The 19,457-nt window shown below is 40.2% G+C and overlaps 1 protein-coding gene across 1 annotated transcript in view; it reads right to left on the bottom strand.

Moving 5' to 3' along the window:
- Nucleotides 1–19,457, bottom strand: part of LOC124276730 (lethal(2) giant larvae protein homolog 1-like) — a 154,143-nt gene that overhangs the window by 17,972 nt on the left and 116,714 nt on the right. Inside the window, 3 exon segments of the mRNA XM_046712371.1 lie at nucleotides 2,388–2,446; nucleotides 7,621–7,748; nucleotides 12,494–12,613. Of these exon segments, the coding sequence (XP_046568327.1) occupies nucleotides 2,388–2,446; nucleotides 7,621–7,748; nucleotides 12,494–12,613 (307 nt within the window).

Below are 19,457 nucleotides of genomic sequence, written 5' to 3' on the forward strand. Positions count from 1 at the left end.
TATACTTAACTGCTAAAGAAATGCAAGTTGTACATAAAATGTTGATAACTTTAGGAGTGAGTGAGTGAGTGAGTTTAGTTTTACGCCGCACTCAGCAATATTCCAGCTATATGGCGGTGGTCTGTAAATAATCGAGTCTGGGACCAGACAATCCAGTGATCAACAGCATGAGCATCGATCTGCGCAATTGGGAACCGATGACATTTGTCAACCAAGTCAGCGAAACTGACCACCCGATCCCGTTAGTCGCCTCTTACGACAAGATAGTCGCCTTGTTATGGCAAGCACGGGTCGATAACTTTAGGACAACCAGGGACAAGTTGATAATGTCAAGAAATGACAACCGAGAAAACATTTAACAACAAATGGGCATTGATTGTTTGATTAAAGCCAGTGTTTATTGAAAATTCCCATTCCCATCTCTACCAGAAAAACTGAGTCCCTTAAACAGTGTCATTTGTATCGATTAATAGTGAGTTGTCAATGTTGTCTGTGATACAGGCTGCATATCACTGTCTCATTGAGAACAAACATGTTTGGAAGAGGGCTTGAGGATTTCAGTTCTCACACCAAACATATCTTTCAGTCTGATGATGTCTCCCGATCTTGCTCCAACTGACACCATGTCGGATGATAATGAAGAACAAGGCATCAGATGAGCATTAAGTCTGAAGAAGTCCATACAGACCCATGCTGTATAAAAACAAGTGGCGATGTTGCTGGTGGTGAGTCAGTAAGAATGACAACCTTTGATTCCCATCACACTTAGACCATGGTGAACTTTGGCAGCTGACATGGCATGATGTGGACCATGAGTGGTTGCAACTGCCTGTGCTGCTAGCTGCTTATCAGTCATGCTAGCTGCTTATCAGTCATGCAGATGTGACAGCCAAACTTAACAGTCCAGTGTTTGAGCAATGACCCTAGGCCGTCCAGTCTAATGATAGTAGACACTAAATTAATATACCAAATAACTTTGCCACAGAAGCTGATGTTGATTGAGCATGTAGCATCACAATGGCAATGGCAGTCTGGATTTGAGTTAATTGTACGTTTCATGTCATTTTTGAAAGTGTTTTAAATATTTGGCATTTTAAACATGGTGGCTTAAAAAAATTAATAAAGATGTGCACATCATCATGTAAAACTGATTGACTGACTGAGTTTGGTTTTACGCCGCTTTTTGCAATATTCCAGCAACATCACGGCGGGGGCCACCAGAAATGGGCTTCACACATAGTACCCATGTGGGGATTCGAACCCGGGTCTTCGGCGTGACAAGCCAACGCTTTAACCACTAGGCTACCCCACCGCCCCTCATGTAAAAAACATCAAAGAAGACAACAAGAGTTCCTAAAACATCATCATGAACGATGTAAACATGTAAAAGTGTTTCTTTAATCCTTTTCTTGTAAAGGATCAAAACCGACTCCGAGGGCTTTCGCTTTCAAACAAAACCTCAGTTTGTTTTGACCCAACTTACGAACCAACCGAAGATATACTTTAGATATCATTTTAATATTTGGTATTTACTACTGAAATCAACTGGGATGCGACTGGCAGCCAATACCTTGCCTTGCATGCTCAATGCATGTGCACTGCACGCGCTGCCCGTGTACTGCACGTGCGCTGCTCGCACTTCCTGTCCTGTGACAATCACATTCTTCACATTGATCCTTCGTAGCCTAGTGGATAAAACCGACCAGCTTGTAAGTGAAGAGTCGCAGGTTCGAAACAAGATATCGGCACAATATATTGGAAGTTTTCACTTACCGGTATGTGATATTTTATGATTGTATTCAAATTTTGTACAAGTAAAATAATTCAAAGTCAAGGGCTATTCCTCAGAAAATCCCCAGGCAATTCCTCAGAAAGTCCAAGGAACCCGGGCAATTCTGTACAAAATCCCTGTGACCCAGGCAATTCTGTAGGAAATCCCCGGGATTTCTTGGAGAATGCCCGCAAAACTGCCTGCAGAGATTTACTCTGTACAAGGAGAACCTGGCTAGCCAATAGAGTGATATCACTGGAGGTTTATATTATGTTTGCATACATTTCTTTCCAGAAGATATTATTTTGTGCATTTCAAAACACCAAACTTGACTTTCTTTTTCTGGTTAAGCATAACTGCAAGAGAGTTCAAAATAAAAAATTGTAATAAACTTCTGAACAGTGGGCCAGAACAGGTCAATGTTGTGAATCGAAAACAATTAGTGAGAACGCCAAGTATATGTTAGTAGGTATTTTAGTTGTGCAGACAGTCACCTGGTTTTGAGAACTATGACACTTACAATGGGAGGTTTTGTCAAAGAACAAAGAAAGATGAACTGATCAAGGGGCAAATGATTCATATTAACGACATCCACAGAATGGACGTCTTTCCTCACCTCTTTTCTCTCAATCTCAGCCTTTGTATCATCGTCCACATTTCTACTGTTATTCAAAGCTGTTGAACAGAGCAAATAATAAATTTCTTAATATCATGAAGTGGCATGTTCAATAACGTGACATGTCACTTTCTCTGAAGGAAGAATGACTTCCAAATCAGGAAGTCTCATGTCGCTGATGAAATTAAGTAATTCATCCACTTCAAAGGGATGGCCCTTGCAAGGTTTTTGATGGTGATGGGTGGTGTGGGGGTCACCTTCAAGCCAAAAATAAGACCAAAATTAGGCAGAAAAGAGATTATTCAAGAGAACAGCATTTTAATGAATATGTCAAACATACCTTACGTATGACCTCGACTCTGACCAAATAAATAGTTCAGTTCCAAATTCCACTGAACTACAATTAATACTTCTTGAGTTTGACTGAACAAACATACATTGTAAATGAACTTTAGTGGCCTGGACCTTATACACATCTTACAAAACTGCTGGATCTCCACAACTTAAGGAAAGACGCGTATTTACTGATGAATCTTAACAGTGAGTGAGTGAGCGAGTTTAGTTTTACGCTGCACTCAGCTATATTTTTAGCACTTTATTACTGAGAGTAATTGTCTCTTGTATAATAAGTTGAAAAATGCTATCAGCTGTAAGAGTCATCAAAAGATGACATATCCCCCCGGCCCCCACATATTTGAAAGAACAAATCATCTGACAGTTTAGCTGGACTTTTTTATTAAACTAAGTCCAAATCGTTTCCATGGAAATCATGAGAAATATATATGCCAAAAATCTGTAAATAGCAAAAGGCACCATTTCAAAATTTGCCTAATATATCTGCCAAGTTCTGCTAAAAGATACTGAACGCTTTTCGAGTTGTGCACCGGAAATGAAGCCCACCCCTCCCTTTTGGGACTAAGTCCTAATCGTTTCCATGGAAACCGGTGAAAATAAAAATGTCAAAAATCTGCAAATAGCAAAAGAAACAACCTAAGGTTCAGTTTCATATATCTACCAAGTTTTGTTGAAAAATATTGAACGGTTCTTGAGTTATGCTCCTGAAACGAAGCCCACCCCTCCCTTTTGGGACTAAGTCCTAATTGTTTCCATGGAAACCCGGAAAAATAAAAATGCCAAAAATCTGCAAATAGCAAGAGGCACCACTTAAGGATCTGTTTGATATATCTACCAAGTTTTGTTGAAAAATATCGAAAGGTTTTGGAGTTATGCTCTGGAAACGCTTAGATGATTGAAAAATTGAAAATGAGAATGTGTTCAAAGGAATTGTGAAATGTATGTTTTGACAAATATAACCAGACATTATTTCCATTTGATGCCAAAGCATACCAAATAACATTGAATTTTTCCTAAATTCTTGTAACATTTGGTCCAATTTTTAGAACAAATTATTACATAATTATTAAGTTACCAAAATACGATAAATTTGACCCCAAAAAGCATAACGTTTGGCTTTACTTACACAATTGGAGCGGCAAGACAAGAAAAGTAGTTTCAGCTGTAGCGAGCCAATCAGCACATAGCAAACTGTAACGGCCACTAGCAAACAGTGCGTATTACAGGGTGTGATGTAGAGGATACCTCGTCACGCCTTGTTGATTCTGATCGACAAGGTTCAGCCACATATTATGCCTGATACCCAGCGTTCACACACACTTGCCCCTGAAACCAAGATGCTCACTACCCTAATATTTTTCTCGAGTTTTTTTCTCCACGTTTTAACTTGGTTCCAAAACTACTTCCATCGTCTGCTAGACTACACAATTTTAAGGAGATAACTCATGCCTCACTTTTCTCTATCTCTCTCACCAAAGAGTCTCGACCTAAGCTTGGATCGGATCAGTTAGTGGAATGGGTGTAACTTTTAGCTAAGACGATTGTAAAATTGGCGTAACTTGCTAAGATTGATCTTAGTTAAGATCGGTTTGTGGAACGGCACGGCACCCTGCTCCGGAAAAGAGTACTACTACCACCAATTTCTGTCTAAGTCAAACTTGATGCCATGGAAATGCCAAAATTATTGTATTCAGAAATCCAAAACTACCAAAAGGCACCAGTAGACCACCAGATCCATCTGTGTGCCAAGTTTAGTGAAGAAACATTGAACGGTTTTACAGTTCTGCTCTGGAAAAGACAAATGTGCACGGACACCAGAAATGGGCTTCACATATTGTGCCCATGTGGGGAATCGAACCAGGGTCTCCAATGTGACCAGTGAACGCTTTAACCACAAGGCTACCAGCCGCCCCCAAAGTCAAAGGAAAACAAGAGTCATCAGAAGATGACATATCCCCCCGGCCCCCAACATATTTGAAAAAACAAATCATCTGACAGTTACTTAAAGTCCAGCTTGACTTTTTTTAATGACTTTTTTTAAAACTAAGTCCGAATTGTTCCCATGGAAACTGAGAAAATAATAAATCACAAAAATCAGCAAATAGCAAAAGGCACCACTTTGGGATCTGCCTCACATATCTGCCAAGTTTTGCTGAAAGATATCAGGAAGTTTTCCAGTTGTGCTCCGGAAACAAAGCCCACCCCTCACTTTTGGGACTAAGTCTGAATCGTTTCCATGGAAACCCGGAAAAATAAAAATGCCCAAAATCTGCAAATAGCAAAAGGCACCACTTAAGGTTCTGTTTGATATATCTACCAAGTCTTGTTGAAAAATATTGAACGGTTCTTGAGTTATGCTCTGGAAACAAAGCCCACCCCTCTTTAAGACTAAGTCCAAAACGTTTCCCATGGAAACCGAGAAAATTAAAAATGACAATCTGTAAATAGCAAACGGCACCACCTTAGGTGATGTTTAAAATATCTACCCATTTTTGTTGAAAAATATCGAACGGTCTTTGAGTTATGCTCCGGAAACAAAATGATTATGGACGGACAAGGCGACGACTACATCCCCCCGCATTACATGCTGGGGAAAAGGGAAAAAAAAGAAAGATAAAAAGAAAGAAAAAAAAGAAGAAAAAAAGAAGAAGGAAATACAAATTATAATAATCCCTAATAGCAAAAGGCAGTAGTTGACAACCTGGTCTTTGTGTGCATGAAAACCTATTAGTTTTAGAGATGTGGTCAGGACAAACACACCACTATGACTGACTGACTGAGTTTGGTTTTACGCCACTTTTAGCAACATTGCAGCAATATCACGGCGGGGGACACCAGAAATGGGCTTCACACATTGTACCCATGTGGGGATTCGAACCTGGGTCTTCGTCGTGACGAGCCAACGCTTTAACCACTAGGCTACCCCGGCGCCCCCACTATGAGCTTGTTGCCATGAAAACAGGAGTGAGTGAGTGAGTTTAGTTTTACGCCGCAATCAGCAATATTCCAGCTATATGGCCACGGTCTGTAAATAATTGAGTCTGGACCAGACAATCAAGTGATCAACAGCATGAGCTGGGAACCGATGACATGTGTCAACCAAGTCGGCGAGCCTGACCACCCGATCCGCATAGTCGCCTTTTGTGGCAAGCATGGGTTGCTGAAGACCTATTCTACCCCGGATCTTCACAGGTTCCATGAAAACAGGAAACAAATTCCTGTTTTCTCAAAATTCTTAAATAGCCCTTGGTTACTCGGATGGGAAGTCTTTGACGTTTCTTAGCGGTGCTTCAGAAACAAAATTTTGTTGATAGATATAGAGTGTCAGACAGACAGGTGAAGACTACATCTCCCCGCATTATATGCCAGGGAAAAAATTAAAAAAATAATACAATATAGACAAATTCCAATCATGAATATATTGCAAAAACAGAAAACTTCTTGGGACATTATCTTTCCATAATGTGACCTTGACCTTTAACATCACCCACATCATAATAATATTAATAATAATGTATTTATAAAGTGCCTAATATCCACCGTAGAAATGCTCAATGGCGCTGTGACAATAGTGGGCAAGGAAATAGTTCATATAGCTTTTACAGAAAGGCAGCAGTGAACAGATGGGTCTTCAGCAGAGATTTAAAAATTTCTTTCATTGAGGTGAGGTGAAATTGGGTTTAACGTCGTGCTTGAGAATATTTCGCTCATATGACAACGTGCATGCGTGTGTATGTGTATGTGCGGCTGCTTGTACTAGCCCAGACTTAAGCTGGTTTTATAGTGCTAGCTCACCGAGATACCATGCCGCAGTGAAGCATGAATACCCCACTCAGACACAGTATACTGACTCCGAGCCGACCAGTCCTTGTTGTACCCATTAATGCCGAGCGCCAGGCAGGGACCAACAAGTACCATATTTTAACGTGTTTTGGTTTGACGCGGTCGGGGATCGAACCGCGACCTTCCGCTCTCTGGGCGGACGCTCTAACCACTACACCACAGGAGGCGGTCTCTTTAAGTGAAGTGTTCCTGATTTCCTTTGGAAGAGAGTTCCACAGTTTAGGGCTGGCAAAGGAGAAGGCTCGGTCAGGCAGTTGGTTTGGAGACATGTGTTGGGTGAGGAGAGTCAGAGGAGGATCGGAGACTTTGCTTGGGTACATACACGGAGGCGAGATGTTTGAGATAGTCGGGAAAGTTACTGTTGTAGAGGCAGTCATGAGTCAGAATGAGGATTTTGAAGGAAATTCTTCCAGAGATGAAGCCAGAGCCAGTGTAGAGACTGTAGTACTGGTGTGATCATACAGCCAATATTTCCTATAGCCTTCAAAGTAACATCTAACACAAACACAACATATGATAAGTATCAAGTTCATAATTGAAAGTCTATCATAATGGTTGTCAAAACATACTGGTTTTTTTGGCTATTATTTTAATGCTAAACTGGCGATATTCTCGCTATATGACTGCAGAATGTAAATAATTTGAGTGAGTGAATGACTTTTAGTTTTACACCACTTTTAGCAATATTCCAGCAATATCACGGTGGGGGACACCTGAAATGGGCTTCACACATTTTACCCATGTAGGGAATCGAACCCGGGTCTTTGGCGTGACGAGCAAACGCTTTAACCACTAGGCTACCCCACCACTCCAAATAACTTGAGAGTAGAGAATCCAATGACTGACATTGTGAACGACATCAGGCTACAATGGTCAATTCACAAGGAACTCCCCAAGAGATCAACAGAAATTGCGCTTTTTCATGATTTAATCTGAAATTTCAAGAAATTTGAACTAAGTTTCATAATATGATCGAAAACGATACCTGTCAACTTGAAAGATAATGCTGAAATATTTCCTCTATTTTTAAGATTACCTGTAATGTCCGCTTGTTCTGACTGTGGTGACAGTTCTGGAGTGGAGGGAGATTCCACTGAGATGGTCACGTTGGTGGTCTGGGACACTACTGTAGTGCTGTCATTCACATTTTCATTATTTTCTGTGCTGCAGATAAGAAAAAGGTATTTTTCAGACGTTCATTTTCATAAGAGATAAGAAGTGAACACTGTGCAAGAAATGCATTCATGCGATACTGGCTCTAACTTAGATTAGAAACTTATGCAGAAAAGTAGAATAGGATTTCCTGTCTTAGAGTGTAAATTTAACGGCAATAACCCACCAACTAGACAAAAAGCACTATAAAGTGTTGTCAAAGATTTTGTAAACCCAGATTATGTCTTCACTTTTTGTTGTACACCACTGCATGACAATTTTTACAGTGACATCACGGTGGGGGACACCAGAAATGGGCTTCACACATTGTAACTATGTGAGGAATCGAACCCGGTGTAGCAGGCCATTTCTTCCCCGTCTAAACTTTCCCCCGGGGAGAATCATGACAACATCTGCATCATTAACTGTATATACATGCTCTTACATACTTTTGATACTTTGCTTTTATGCAAAGGGTGGGAAAGAAGTAGCCTTTAAAGTTGTTTCAAGGGTGGGGAAAGTTTGGTCTGTTACACCGGGTCTTCGGTCTGATGAGTGAATGTCTTAACCACTAGGCTACCCCACCACCAAATTTTTAACAGCTTTAGGGAGGATGAATGAGCAAAATACGGTCGAACAGCTAAACAAAATATACACGTATCAAATGCATTACGAAAAACATTTTACATTCAATAGAAAAAGAAACAGCTTTCCATAAATGACAAACATGGCTTTTCCTACATGACGTCAAAAGACTACAGAGCCTAACATGAACAAAGAAAAGAGCATAACTCACGAGGAACCAACTGTTTATTCAGGTGTAATACAAATCATGTCATGATGAGACATTATGATAGGAACTACACCATCAAACATCATTATTCACCATTTCAATGTCATGGCTTGTTTTGTGTGTTTGATGACATTAGATTAGAGAGAGAAAACTTTTGTATTTTCATGAATATATTCCCCATCTAACTTTCACTCATTGTGTGAAAAATTTCAGTTTGGACAAGGCATACGCCTGTTTGGCATCAATTTTACTTGAATAAATTCTCAAAAGCATATTTCAAAACAAAAATGTTTTCGATATTGGCCAGGTTTTTGTTCATTATGATGTGGTTATTTCTCTTCAGCTCATCTTAGCATACAATTAAAGATGTGAAGAAAGTTCTCATTGTAGGAAAATCTCATAAGGTTTGATTAATAGCGTACTTGGCAGAGTCCATGTTCAGTTTTTATAATTCTTCGAGAATTAAAAATATAAAGTTGGCTAAACTGTGGCCACAATATTCAAAGAAGGCAAACAAACTGATAAAATCAGATAAAACAGGACGAGTAATTCATGAATAGGAAGGGAAAAGAATGCACCTGGTAAAATTGTTAGATATCACTTTTTTGTAAAACAGGAAATATGGACTGGTGTCAAGCATGACTTTGTGTCAGTTTCTGTTGAATGTACCATTGTAGCTGATGTATTTTTAAGTCCCTAATCCATGCTCTTACCATGCATATTGTAAAAACACTGAGCCAGTGTACACAAACAATATACATAAATATGAACTTAGCTTTTTTTTACATTTTAAACATGTGGACTTTTCAAAGCACAGCAATCAATTTCACATCAGATGATTAACTTCACCTTGACACTTTGCATTGGTGAGAAAGACCATTTGTCATTTGATACTAAAATGTATGAGGACTTCTTATTTATATATTGCAGCCAAGTTTACAACATAAGTAAAATCCATGTACCATAATAGGCATGCTTTGTAAGCTGTCGGACATCAGTTGTGACTGTGGCAACACCCATGTAGGTAAAAGTTCCTGTCCCCATTAATTAATCTATCATGATTTTATCACATGCAGTAGGCTTTGCCCTGTTAGTACCTCTTTCAAGTCAATCATTATCAGTTGACCCTGGTAAACCCTTTCATGCATACCTTTGAGCAGTTAATCCTTGTATGTATATAACTTTATACTGTGCTGTATTTCTTCTGTGTTCATTGACATCAGTATACTTGTACACATTGAAACATCACATGATAACAGAATATAGCTTTACTCCTCCTTAAAATCTTCTAAATTTCTATCCAGTGATGGCATTCGTGTATGCATATTTTCCGAAACAATATGAACGATTGAAGGGTTATCAGCAGCTTTAGAATGATCACTGGTGATTTTATATTAAACAGATGCTGGGACCACTAATGTTACTTTTGAAATTAAATTCTTCAAATATTTCATATTAATATTCAACTTTTACAATATTATTTAGAGTAATTTTGTACACTAAATAATATTGTAAAAGCTGACATACAAATGTGCAAAAAATGGGAAGATCTATTTTGGCCATTTTCAGTAATTTTGCTTTGCCTAAAATGTCAGTGGGGTACATAACAGAAGAGTGGATTTCCCATAGAATTTAAAACTGTCAAAAGCATATATGAGCCAACGATGTCTTTTGAAGTTTATTTGACTCCATAGCCAAAGCTAGTCATTGAAGAAGAGGGAAAAATACGGTATACCATTGCATATTCGATCTGTTTAGCAACCTGATCACCTTATTTGGATACCCCAGCGAGGGGGCCTACTAATTAGGAAGAGGTTTAAAATCACAGAAAACAGTCAATCAGCAGGTATTGCCATGCATTGATAACACTGACTTGTTCCAGGTACACACTTGTCTCAAAGACTCATATTGGTTACTTCATTCAGTTGTTGATTGCAATATGACTTAGTATAGCAATTAAGAGGTTTAAATGTATGTAATTCAAAAGAGCATCAAACACAAACAACCTTTTTCTAGACCTGCATCACACATTTCATCGTTAACATCACCCCTTCCTCAAGACAAATGGTATGTAATGCTGGTTACTTTCATGAACTGGGGGAAGGGCAGGGGCATTCTGCATGCTACATATTTCTGATAGGGGCTGCTTATTGTGTGTGGTACGATGGTGCGGTGTGGTGTTGACGCGATAAATACAGTATTTATCAAACATAGTATTTATGAGATGCTAATCCATATGGTTAATCTCAAGACTATTGTAAACTGACTTGTTAACCAACCTGACCTATGTCTTTAATTAATCACTGTCATTTATATCATGAGATATAAACTCTTCCAAAAAAGAAACGCAAAAGGCAATATTTGAGACAAATTGTGAAGAAGTTTATTCCGGGTAGTTCTGTATGACATTAGTGAAACTTTGCACATGCACTGAAGAACATTCAAAGTCTGCAAAGGTGAGGTCCACGGTCACTAGGTGAAGTTTAACGTCACTCAACGTCAATAATGAGTACCTAAGAATCTCGTCGACGTATCGTTGAGCCGTAAGATTCCCTCGAATGTGCACAAGGTCTGTTCTGGCATTGTAGGCGATGGTAGCCCACATCATGACACTACCACCACCAAATCTGTCAACTTCCTGCACACAGTTCGCTGCAAAACGTTCACCTCGCAGACGGTAAACACAGGTCCTTCCATCCTGCCTACGAAGCATAAAATGTGATTCATCGCTGAACCAAACTTGCCTCCATCGTAGATGAGGCCAAACCCGATGTGCCCGCGACCACTGCAGCCGTGCTTGAAGATGTTGCTGGGTGAGGATGACGCCTCTGACCGGACGTCGAGGTCGGATTCCTGCATCTCGTAGACGGTTGAGTACGGTCTGATCGGAAATCCTACGCAGCCCTGGTATGGTTGAGGCAGTAGACGTCACAGTGGTGGTCCTATCCCGAAGGTGACGTAACCGGATGTAGCGATCTTGTGCGGACGTGGTCACACGAGGTCTGCCGGATCTGGGATGGTCACGAGTTGATCCATGTTGTTGGTGACGATTCCATAGCCTTGTGATGGTGCTTGGGTGGACATTCACAACTCTGGCAACATCTGATCGAGATTCACCTGCTTCCAAGCGACCAATGGCGTTGTTGCGCGTTGTGACTGACTGACTGAGTTTGGTTTTACGCCGCTTTCAGCAATATTCCAGCAACATCACGGCAGGGGACACCAGAAATGGGCTTCACACATTGTGCCCATGTGGGGATTCGAACCCGGTTTTCGGCGTGACGAGCCACGCATTAACCATTAGGCTACCCCACCGCCCCCTGTTGTGTTGTGCTTCATTCAGTCTGGGCATGACTGGTGGCTTAACTCTGAGCTATGGAAACCAAAACCTGTCACTTTTATAGTGATTTTGCTCATGTTGCACGTGCAGAACATGAAGATCTCTCAAATTTATTGGACACGAATGCGGTTAGGTGAAAATTTTGATGTTTTCATCTGTTTTCACAGTCAACAACTTTTATTGTCATTTTTTTTCTGATCAACACGTGTAACATCACATACTATGAGCTTGTAACGTTATTACATATATTTCTTTAAAATTAAAAAAATATCCCTTTTGCGTTTCTTTTTTTGAAGAGTAGATTATCCCACTAATCATGTCGTGACCAGGCAACATAACTGTCAGCATTTATCCATTTCAACATTTGTATTTACTGTCAGTATTTTTACTGGTATTCCAACTGTCTGCACAAGAACAATGGTTCTGCTAGAAGCATATGCCCCGAGGTGGATGGAACTGTAACTTACGAATGAGCTGCAAACTCTTATCATCCATAGGTTTGTGATGCCAGGGAAGGTTTTTGTTGCATAGTATGTGTCTTTTGTGTTTACCAGTAGTAAGCTAAATCTATAGATGCATTATAGTCAAGCAGAAACCCAGATGTAAAGAGTGTATTTCACTTACACTATCTCTCTAACACTATCAACTGTGATATCGCCTGGGGAGTCGGGCCTAGCACTGTCACAGAGACCTTGTGTGATGTCATTTGTGTCATACTCCTGGCTGTCATCCGTTCCATCTTCCCTGCAAAATACCAACATCATACCTTATTCTTAACACACAACACCAAACAAACAGTATGTCTTGTGCTGAACTTGATGTATGTGTTCAAGCTATCTATGACATCTTTGAGAGAAAAATCGGAGCTTTGGGAAATGCTGGGAAAACAATATGAAATTCAAACTAAATGTTTGCAAAGATTCATAAAAAAACCCAAGAAGACAAAGTCATCAATATCCTCGCAACGGCAAAATACTCTTCATGATTATGTCTACGAGTTATGATTATGTCAGATATTTAGGTGTGTTTATAGAAAAGTGGAAGGAGAGTATTGAAAGGTTTTTAAAGTTCTGCTCCAGAAAGGAACACTATCACCAATTCAGTCTAAATCAAACTTGTTGCCATGGAAATGCCAAAAATATTTTATTCAGAATTCCAAAACTACCAAAAGGCACCAGTACACCACCAGATCTATCTATGTGCCAAGTTTGGTGAAGAAATATTGAACGGTTTTAGAGTTCTGCTCCGGAAAAGACAAATGTGCACGGACGGACGGACACACGCCATTTTAATACCCCCACAAAACGCATTGCGGGGGATAAAAAAAAAGTAACTTGTATTAACATTCCCCATAATCTAGATAAAGGCTCCAATTCACTACACATCACAATTGATGGTATAACAGTATCCTACTTTACTTCCAGTTTCAGGGTGAAATACTTGCTAACTACACCCTCTGAGCAAACGTTCTCTTTCGAGTACCATATTTACTAGAACTCTCCTATATTATCAGTATACCGCAATGCACTTTTCAAACAAAATTTTAACAAGTTTTGTGATTATCTCCATGGTTTCAGTTAAGATTTACAGACTTTCATTTACCTCTGATGTTTCCCTTCATAACTGACAAAACAGCATACTTCACATACTATAAATTATATGAAATATACTCAAAGGTAAAAGTTATTGTGATTGACTTGACGTAAGATATGTGAATTAACAACCTATATTTTTATGCGACTTTTACATAATGCAAGAAAATTATTCCACAATAGGATTGCAAATAGCACATTTTAAACTTTTCTGGCGGACACATGCTAAAGAGGTCAAATTGAGAGAACAGTCAAAATGAAATTCACACAGTCAATAACGTGTATGTCCACCATGAGCATTGATGCATACTTGACACCTGCGCCTCATAGAACCAATTTCCACTGATGACAAGCAAATGTGTACATCCAGCATTAGTTATCCCACCCCAAACCATCACTCCATCACCGCCAAAACAGTTAGCCTCAAGGACACAGTTCCTAACATAACGCTCACATTGCCCGTAAACTCGGGGACGGACCTCAGTGCAGTGCAAGAGGAATCTGGACTTATCAGTGAAGAGAACATGACTCCACTCATGTGCTCTCCACTGCAGATGTCTGCACCACTGCAGCCCGACGCCAGTAAATGGTCACATATGGTATATTTGGGATTACACTATTAGTAAAGTACAGATTCTAGTACTTTTTTGGGTTGAGTCCCATCCAGGATTTGAACCCACACCCTCAGAGTCAGGCACCTAATCGCCAGCACACAAAGTCAGACACCTAGACCGCTCAGCCACCGCGGCTTCCACAAAGATGTGGGTTCGAATCACGGATGGGACTCAACCAAAAAAGTACTAGAATCTGTACTTTACTAAGTGTAATCCCAAATATAACATATGTAACATTTGACCTCTTTCTAAAATGGCATTGTGTACTTCATAGCTTTCGGCAGTTGGAGCCGTGCCAATTAACACTTATCAGAAGGTACACAGGGTCCGCAGTCTAGACTACCAGTTGACCAGTCCTTGTTGTACCCATTAATGCCGAGCGCCAGGCAGGGACCAACAAGTACCATATTTTAACGTCTTTTGGTATGACGCGGTCGGGGATCGAACCCGCCACCTTCCGCTCTCCGGGCGGACGCTCTAACCACTACACCACAGAGGCGGTCACTTTACTAAGAAAGTGTATTCCCAAATATAACATGTTACATTTGACTGACTGAGTATGGTTTTACGCCACTTTTAGCAATATTCCAGCAACATCACGGCGCGGGGGACACCAGAAATGGGCTTCAAACAGTATACCCATGTGGGGATTCGAACCCGGGTCTTCGGCGTGACGAGCCAACGCTTTAACCACTAGGCTACCCCACCGCCCCTGTTACATTTGACCACTTTCTAAAATGGCATTGTGTATTTCACAGTAAATGGTCCTTGGCAATATCCTGTTGACACCAGAAACTGTTCGGGCTGTCAGTGAGGCTGGTTGGAATCTTTGGTGCAGATGGGATCGAATTAAACGATCTTTGCATGGCGTGGTTACAAGTGGACAGCCACCTTGGGGACGGTCTGCAACGACGGCGTTTTGTTGATAACATCTCGACAAGCAGCATATGGTGTTCCTGTGCACATTAAACTGCTGTGCAACATTACGCTGTGGTGTTCCAGTTTCAAGCATTCCAATGGCTCAGCATCTTTCATATTTAATTAACCTGTGGCATAGAGAAATGCAAGCAGATTCTTCCAAATTTGTGTTTTTCAGACCCATCGACATCTAAACAATGATTTGGGTAACAATGACTTGAGGTTCAGAGCCACATTTTTAAAGGGCATGTTTTATGCCTTTTTTCCACCGACTTCATGAAAGCACAAAAAACTCATGCAAAACAAAAACTATCGACAGGGCCCTGTTTGCGTTATGGATAAAGTTTATTATGAAGAATATAAAAATTCATCATAAGAATTTTCTCATATATATAACAGATGTGTTGATCTCACTAACTTTTGCTTTTGAGTATAGAAAGAACCTTGAATTATTCAACCTATTTTTGAGATTGATGTCATCAAAACAATATCATTTGGTTTCAGAAATCCAAAACTACCAAAAGGCACCAGTACACCACCAGACTTGTGCCAAGTCTGGTGAAGAAATATTGAACGGTTTAAAAGTTCTGCTCCGGAAAAGACAAATGTGCACAGACACACGGACTGACGGACGGACGGAGTGCACTTTAATACCCCCCGCAAAACGTGTTGCAGGGGATAAAAAATCCTGACCATAAACCAAGACTCTCCATACCAACATTTATCGCTGGAGAAAGAAGGTATCAAAATCTAAAGAAAGGCGCAGCCATTAACAGAGATCAAGGCAACAATCAGCCCAGTGAACAACATCTTCCGAAATGAACTTGTTGATTGCCTCACTGCTTGTGTCCCAATTGCCAGCTTCTTGTCTTCACTACACCTTTTGAATATTAAACTGAACTTCATTGAACCCCCTCCTGCTAATGTGATTGGCTTTATGATTTAAATGTTATCTTTGTTATCTATAGGATTATGTCATTACTTAGTGATTATATTGTTACCTTTATACATTCATCCCACCTTGTGCTGTGTAAACATGATTTGTACAAATATACACATGGAAAAAAGTACTGCAATACCCAACACTTTTAACAGAATCAATATGTTACTATAAACCATTGGAAAGGAGCTTATCCGAACCCCAAATTAACTTACCCGGTAATATCTGGATAAAATGACTGCAAGGAATACTTAATGGCAAATCCAAATGCAAAAAGATCAGTGTATTCAGAGAAGCAAACATTGCCAAAAATTCGAACAAACCTGCAGAGGTTTCTGATTCTTTGAAAAGGTTCCTCCTTGGGGTACTTACAAGCATTAAAATGTCCATCTTAAAATCCTCCGACAGTTGTAACTATATTTTTCAATAAAATATTTATAAAACAAAAAACTCGTAGCAGGTAAGTCCAAACGTAAACCTCGTACCTCACTTTTCATGCTGAACGTTATCAGACAGAATGAGGGGAGGTGGGCGGTGCTACCACAAGAAGGACTTTTCAAAGAATCTGAAACCCCTGCAGGTTTGTTCGATTCTTTTTCAAAAGAGATCCTCCTTGGGGTACTTATAAGCATAAGACAGAATCCCATAGACAGAGTCGGGAGTGGTATTCTATCTGGCACACTAAGCCCCTTGCTCAGCAGAATTTCCCAATCGACGAAGAGAGAGAAAACACACTTACCCTGTCACCTGACCACCGCTGTCAATCAGGCCGGTTCGTGGCTAGGGGGAGGGTCAACAGCTGCCAAGCTTATTAGCCTGATAGGCTGAGAACAGATCAGAAAACTCCACCTCCCAACCTATGAATTTGAGTGTGGAGGCAGTAATTGACATGATACCTAGTCCCACATCAAACCCAGTAAGCTAGGCATACTGATGGTGAGTAGAAAGGGAACGTTATGATATCGCTAAAGGCGAGACGGGTTATATTACAGATGGACAGACAGTCGAGACTTACAGCTAGCCAGCCCGATGGTCCGGTAAAAATTTAGATGTTATATGTACATCTGAGTCATATATTGGTATCTGGTCTGGTTAAATCCATTTTGGACTGGTAACATTTTGAAGTTACCAGCCCTGATGTCTGGTTGGGGTTTTGGCTCATTTCATACACTGCCTATACCATCACCAAGGGATAGAGAGTGATAAAAACAACCTCACCAAATGGAAATAATGCATAAGTAGACTCAAAAGCTCAATTGTCTAGCGAGTCACGACCCTGCCCATTGGTAAAAACCGCTTGACCGAACCGAGCACGCTCTCGAGAGTGCTTGTCGAGTTGGTAATGTCGGATAAACGTGCTCGGACGACTCCAAATGGCCGCAGAGCAGATATCCTCAATAGGCAGGGCAACAGCATACGCCTTGGAGGTGGCCACTGCCCTAACCGAATGAGCTTTCAAACCTTCTGGGGGAGTTGAACACAACCCATACAAATGTCAGAGACAAGCCACCTAGAAATGGGTCTGCTTGTTCGCCGGAAGGCCAGCCCTACCACCGCCATAACAGCAGAACAGTTGTTTATCCATACAGATAGACGCTGCCCATTTGATATAAGCCTTGTGAGTCTTATGGACATCTAAGACATGAGCACGTAGAAGAGAGGTACCGGACAGACAGACAGACAGACAGGTTTATTAAAGTCTCACTCGTAGTACATATAAAAACATTTATCTAGCCTCATGTAAGAATGTCGAGTTTTGATTGGTTCACGTGATTCTGATAAAATACCATGTACACCCGTCACGATCCACGAGCAGGGCGTACAAAAGTCATTATCCTGCCACGCCTCGGTGACCACGCGAAGTGAGAAAAGCATGCATCGCCAAGCCTTTAGTAACGTGCGCTGAATTGAGGTCAATCGATCAGCTGTTGTCAACATGGCATCTCACATAAATAAAAACAAGTCGATTCGATGCGTATTGTTGTGTATAGTTGTGTGTAAACAATATGCATCGAATCGACTTGTTTTTATTTGATTTAGTAAAAACATTTGGCTAGATAAATGCGTTATCACATCGTGTCGAGGGAAATATGGGGTTTTATCAGTACCTCGTAAGGTTGTATTTCCCGGCTCGGCTTGGGACTCCGGCTCGGGGAATACAACCTTACTCAGGACTGATAAAACCCCGTATTTCCCTCGACACAATGTGATAACTTATAATATAACTTCATATACATATACAATATAAATAAAATATGCTACGATCAGTTGCTCAGCGACTTTTGAGAGACATCTTAAGCATTATTAAAATAAAATATTCATAATATATATATTTACAAAATACAGCTATATAAAATGGTCATGTAAATTAGCCATATAAAATTTCACGTCTTTTAACTAAAATATCATGGTAGGTTTTGGCAATGCTAAAAGCTACATCGGGGCAAGTAAAAATATATGAAAGCCTTTCATGGCATGATAAATCCTTAAAATGAACGTTATTAAGAGCACATTTTTGAATAACATCTTTTCTGATATAGTTTAAAGCTGGACATAAAAATAAAACATGGATTTCATCCTCGACTACATTTTGGCAATTAAAACAAAATCTCTCGTTGTGCGGTATGTTTTCATATCTTCCCGTTTTAACTCTTCTTGGGGCCACTCCACATCTGAACTTTGCTAAAGAACTTCTGTGACCTCGGGGAAGCGGATACTTAACATACTGTTCTGTTTCATATTTTTTTTAAAAAAGTCTCTAGTTTCTCAATTTGTTTCCTCCACGTCACCCCTTTCGTCATTCATCTTCTCTCTCCATCCTTGTTTGTATGCCTTTATCATTGCTTCTTGCACGTTCATGATGAATAGCTTCTTTTCCAGGTGGTGTTCGACATCTGTAAGGTGTTCGAATCCAAGGGATACAAGATGGGTTCTGACTTTAAAATTCCAATTTTTCTTTTTGCTTTTGTTCGCCATTACAAATATCCTCTTATTCAGTCTTCTGCTTGTGGTATTAATGCATCTTATCCAATGTCTTAGCACAGATGTCCAATTCCTCACTTTTGGGGGCAACCATCCCATCTCTCCGTTTATAGCTGAGTTGGGTGCATATTTCCCTAGACCTAGGAAAAATCTAATTGCTCTATGATGAACTGTGTTGATGCATGAGTATTCTGTTGTTCCCCATATTGCAGTGCCATAACTTATAAGTGAAAAGGCCATGGTGTCATAGAGCTTCGTAAACACATTATGGGGCATTCCGCCTAGAGTCTTAAACTTTGAGATGAGCAGTCCCAGTGATCTGTTGGCCGACTTGGCTGCAGATTTGGCCATGGCGTTATAGTCCAGATGCTGAGTTAGAAGCACGCCGAGGTTTTGGTACTGATCTTCAACGTCAATGGTCGAATCACCATATGTAAAATTGTACTTGTTTTACTTTTTGAAGGAACTCTAAAATGGACCACCTTTGACTTTTCCGGGTTGATAGTCATCTTGTTTACTCCACACCATATATTTACTTCATC

Source organism: Haliotis rubra, unplaced genomic scaffold, assembly GCF_003918875.1.
Source record: "Haliotis rubra isolate DU_JTF1 unplaced genomic scaffold, ASM391887v1 Scf212, whole genome shotgun sequence".
Lineage (NCBI taxonomy): Eukaryota > Metazoa > Mollusca > Gastropoda > Lepetellida > Haliotidae > Haliotis > Haliotis rubra.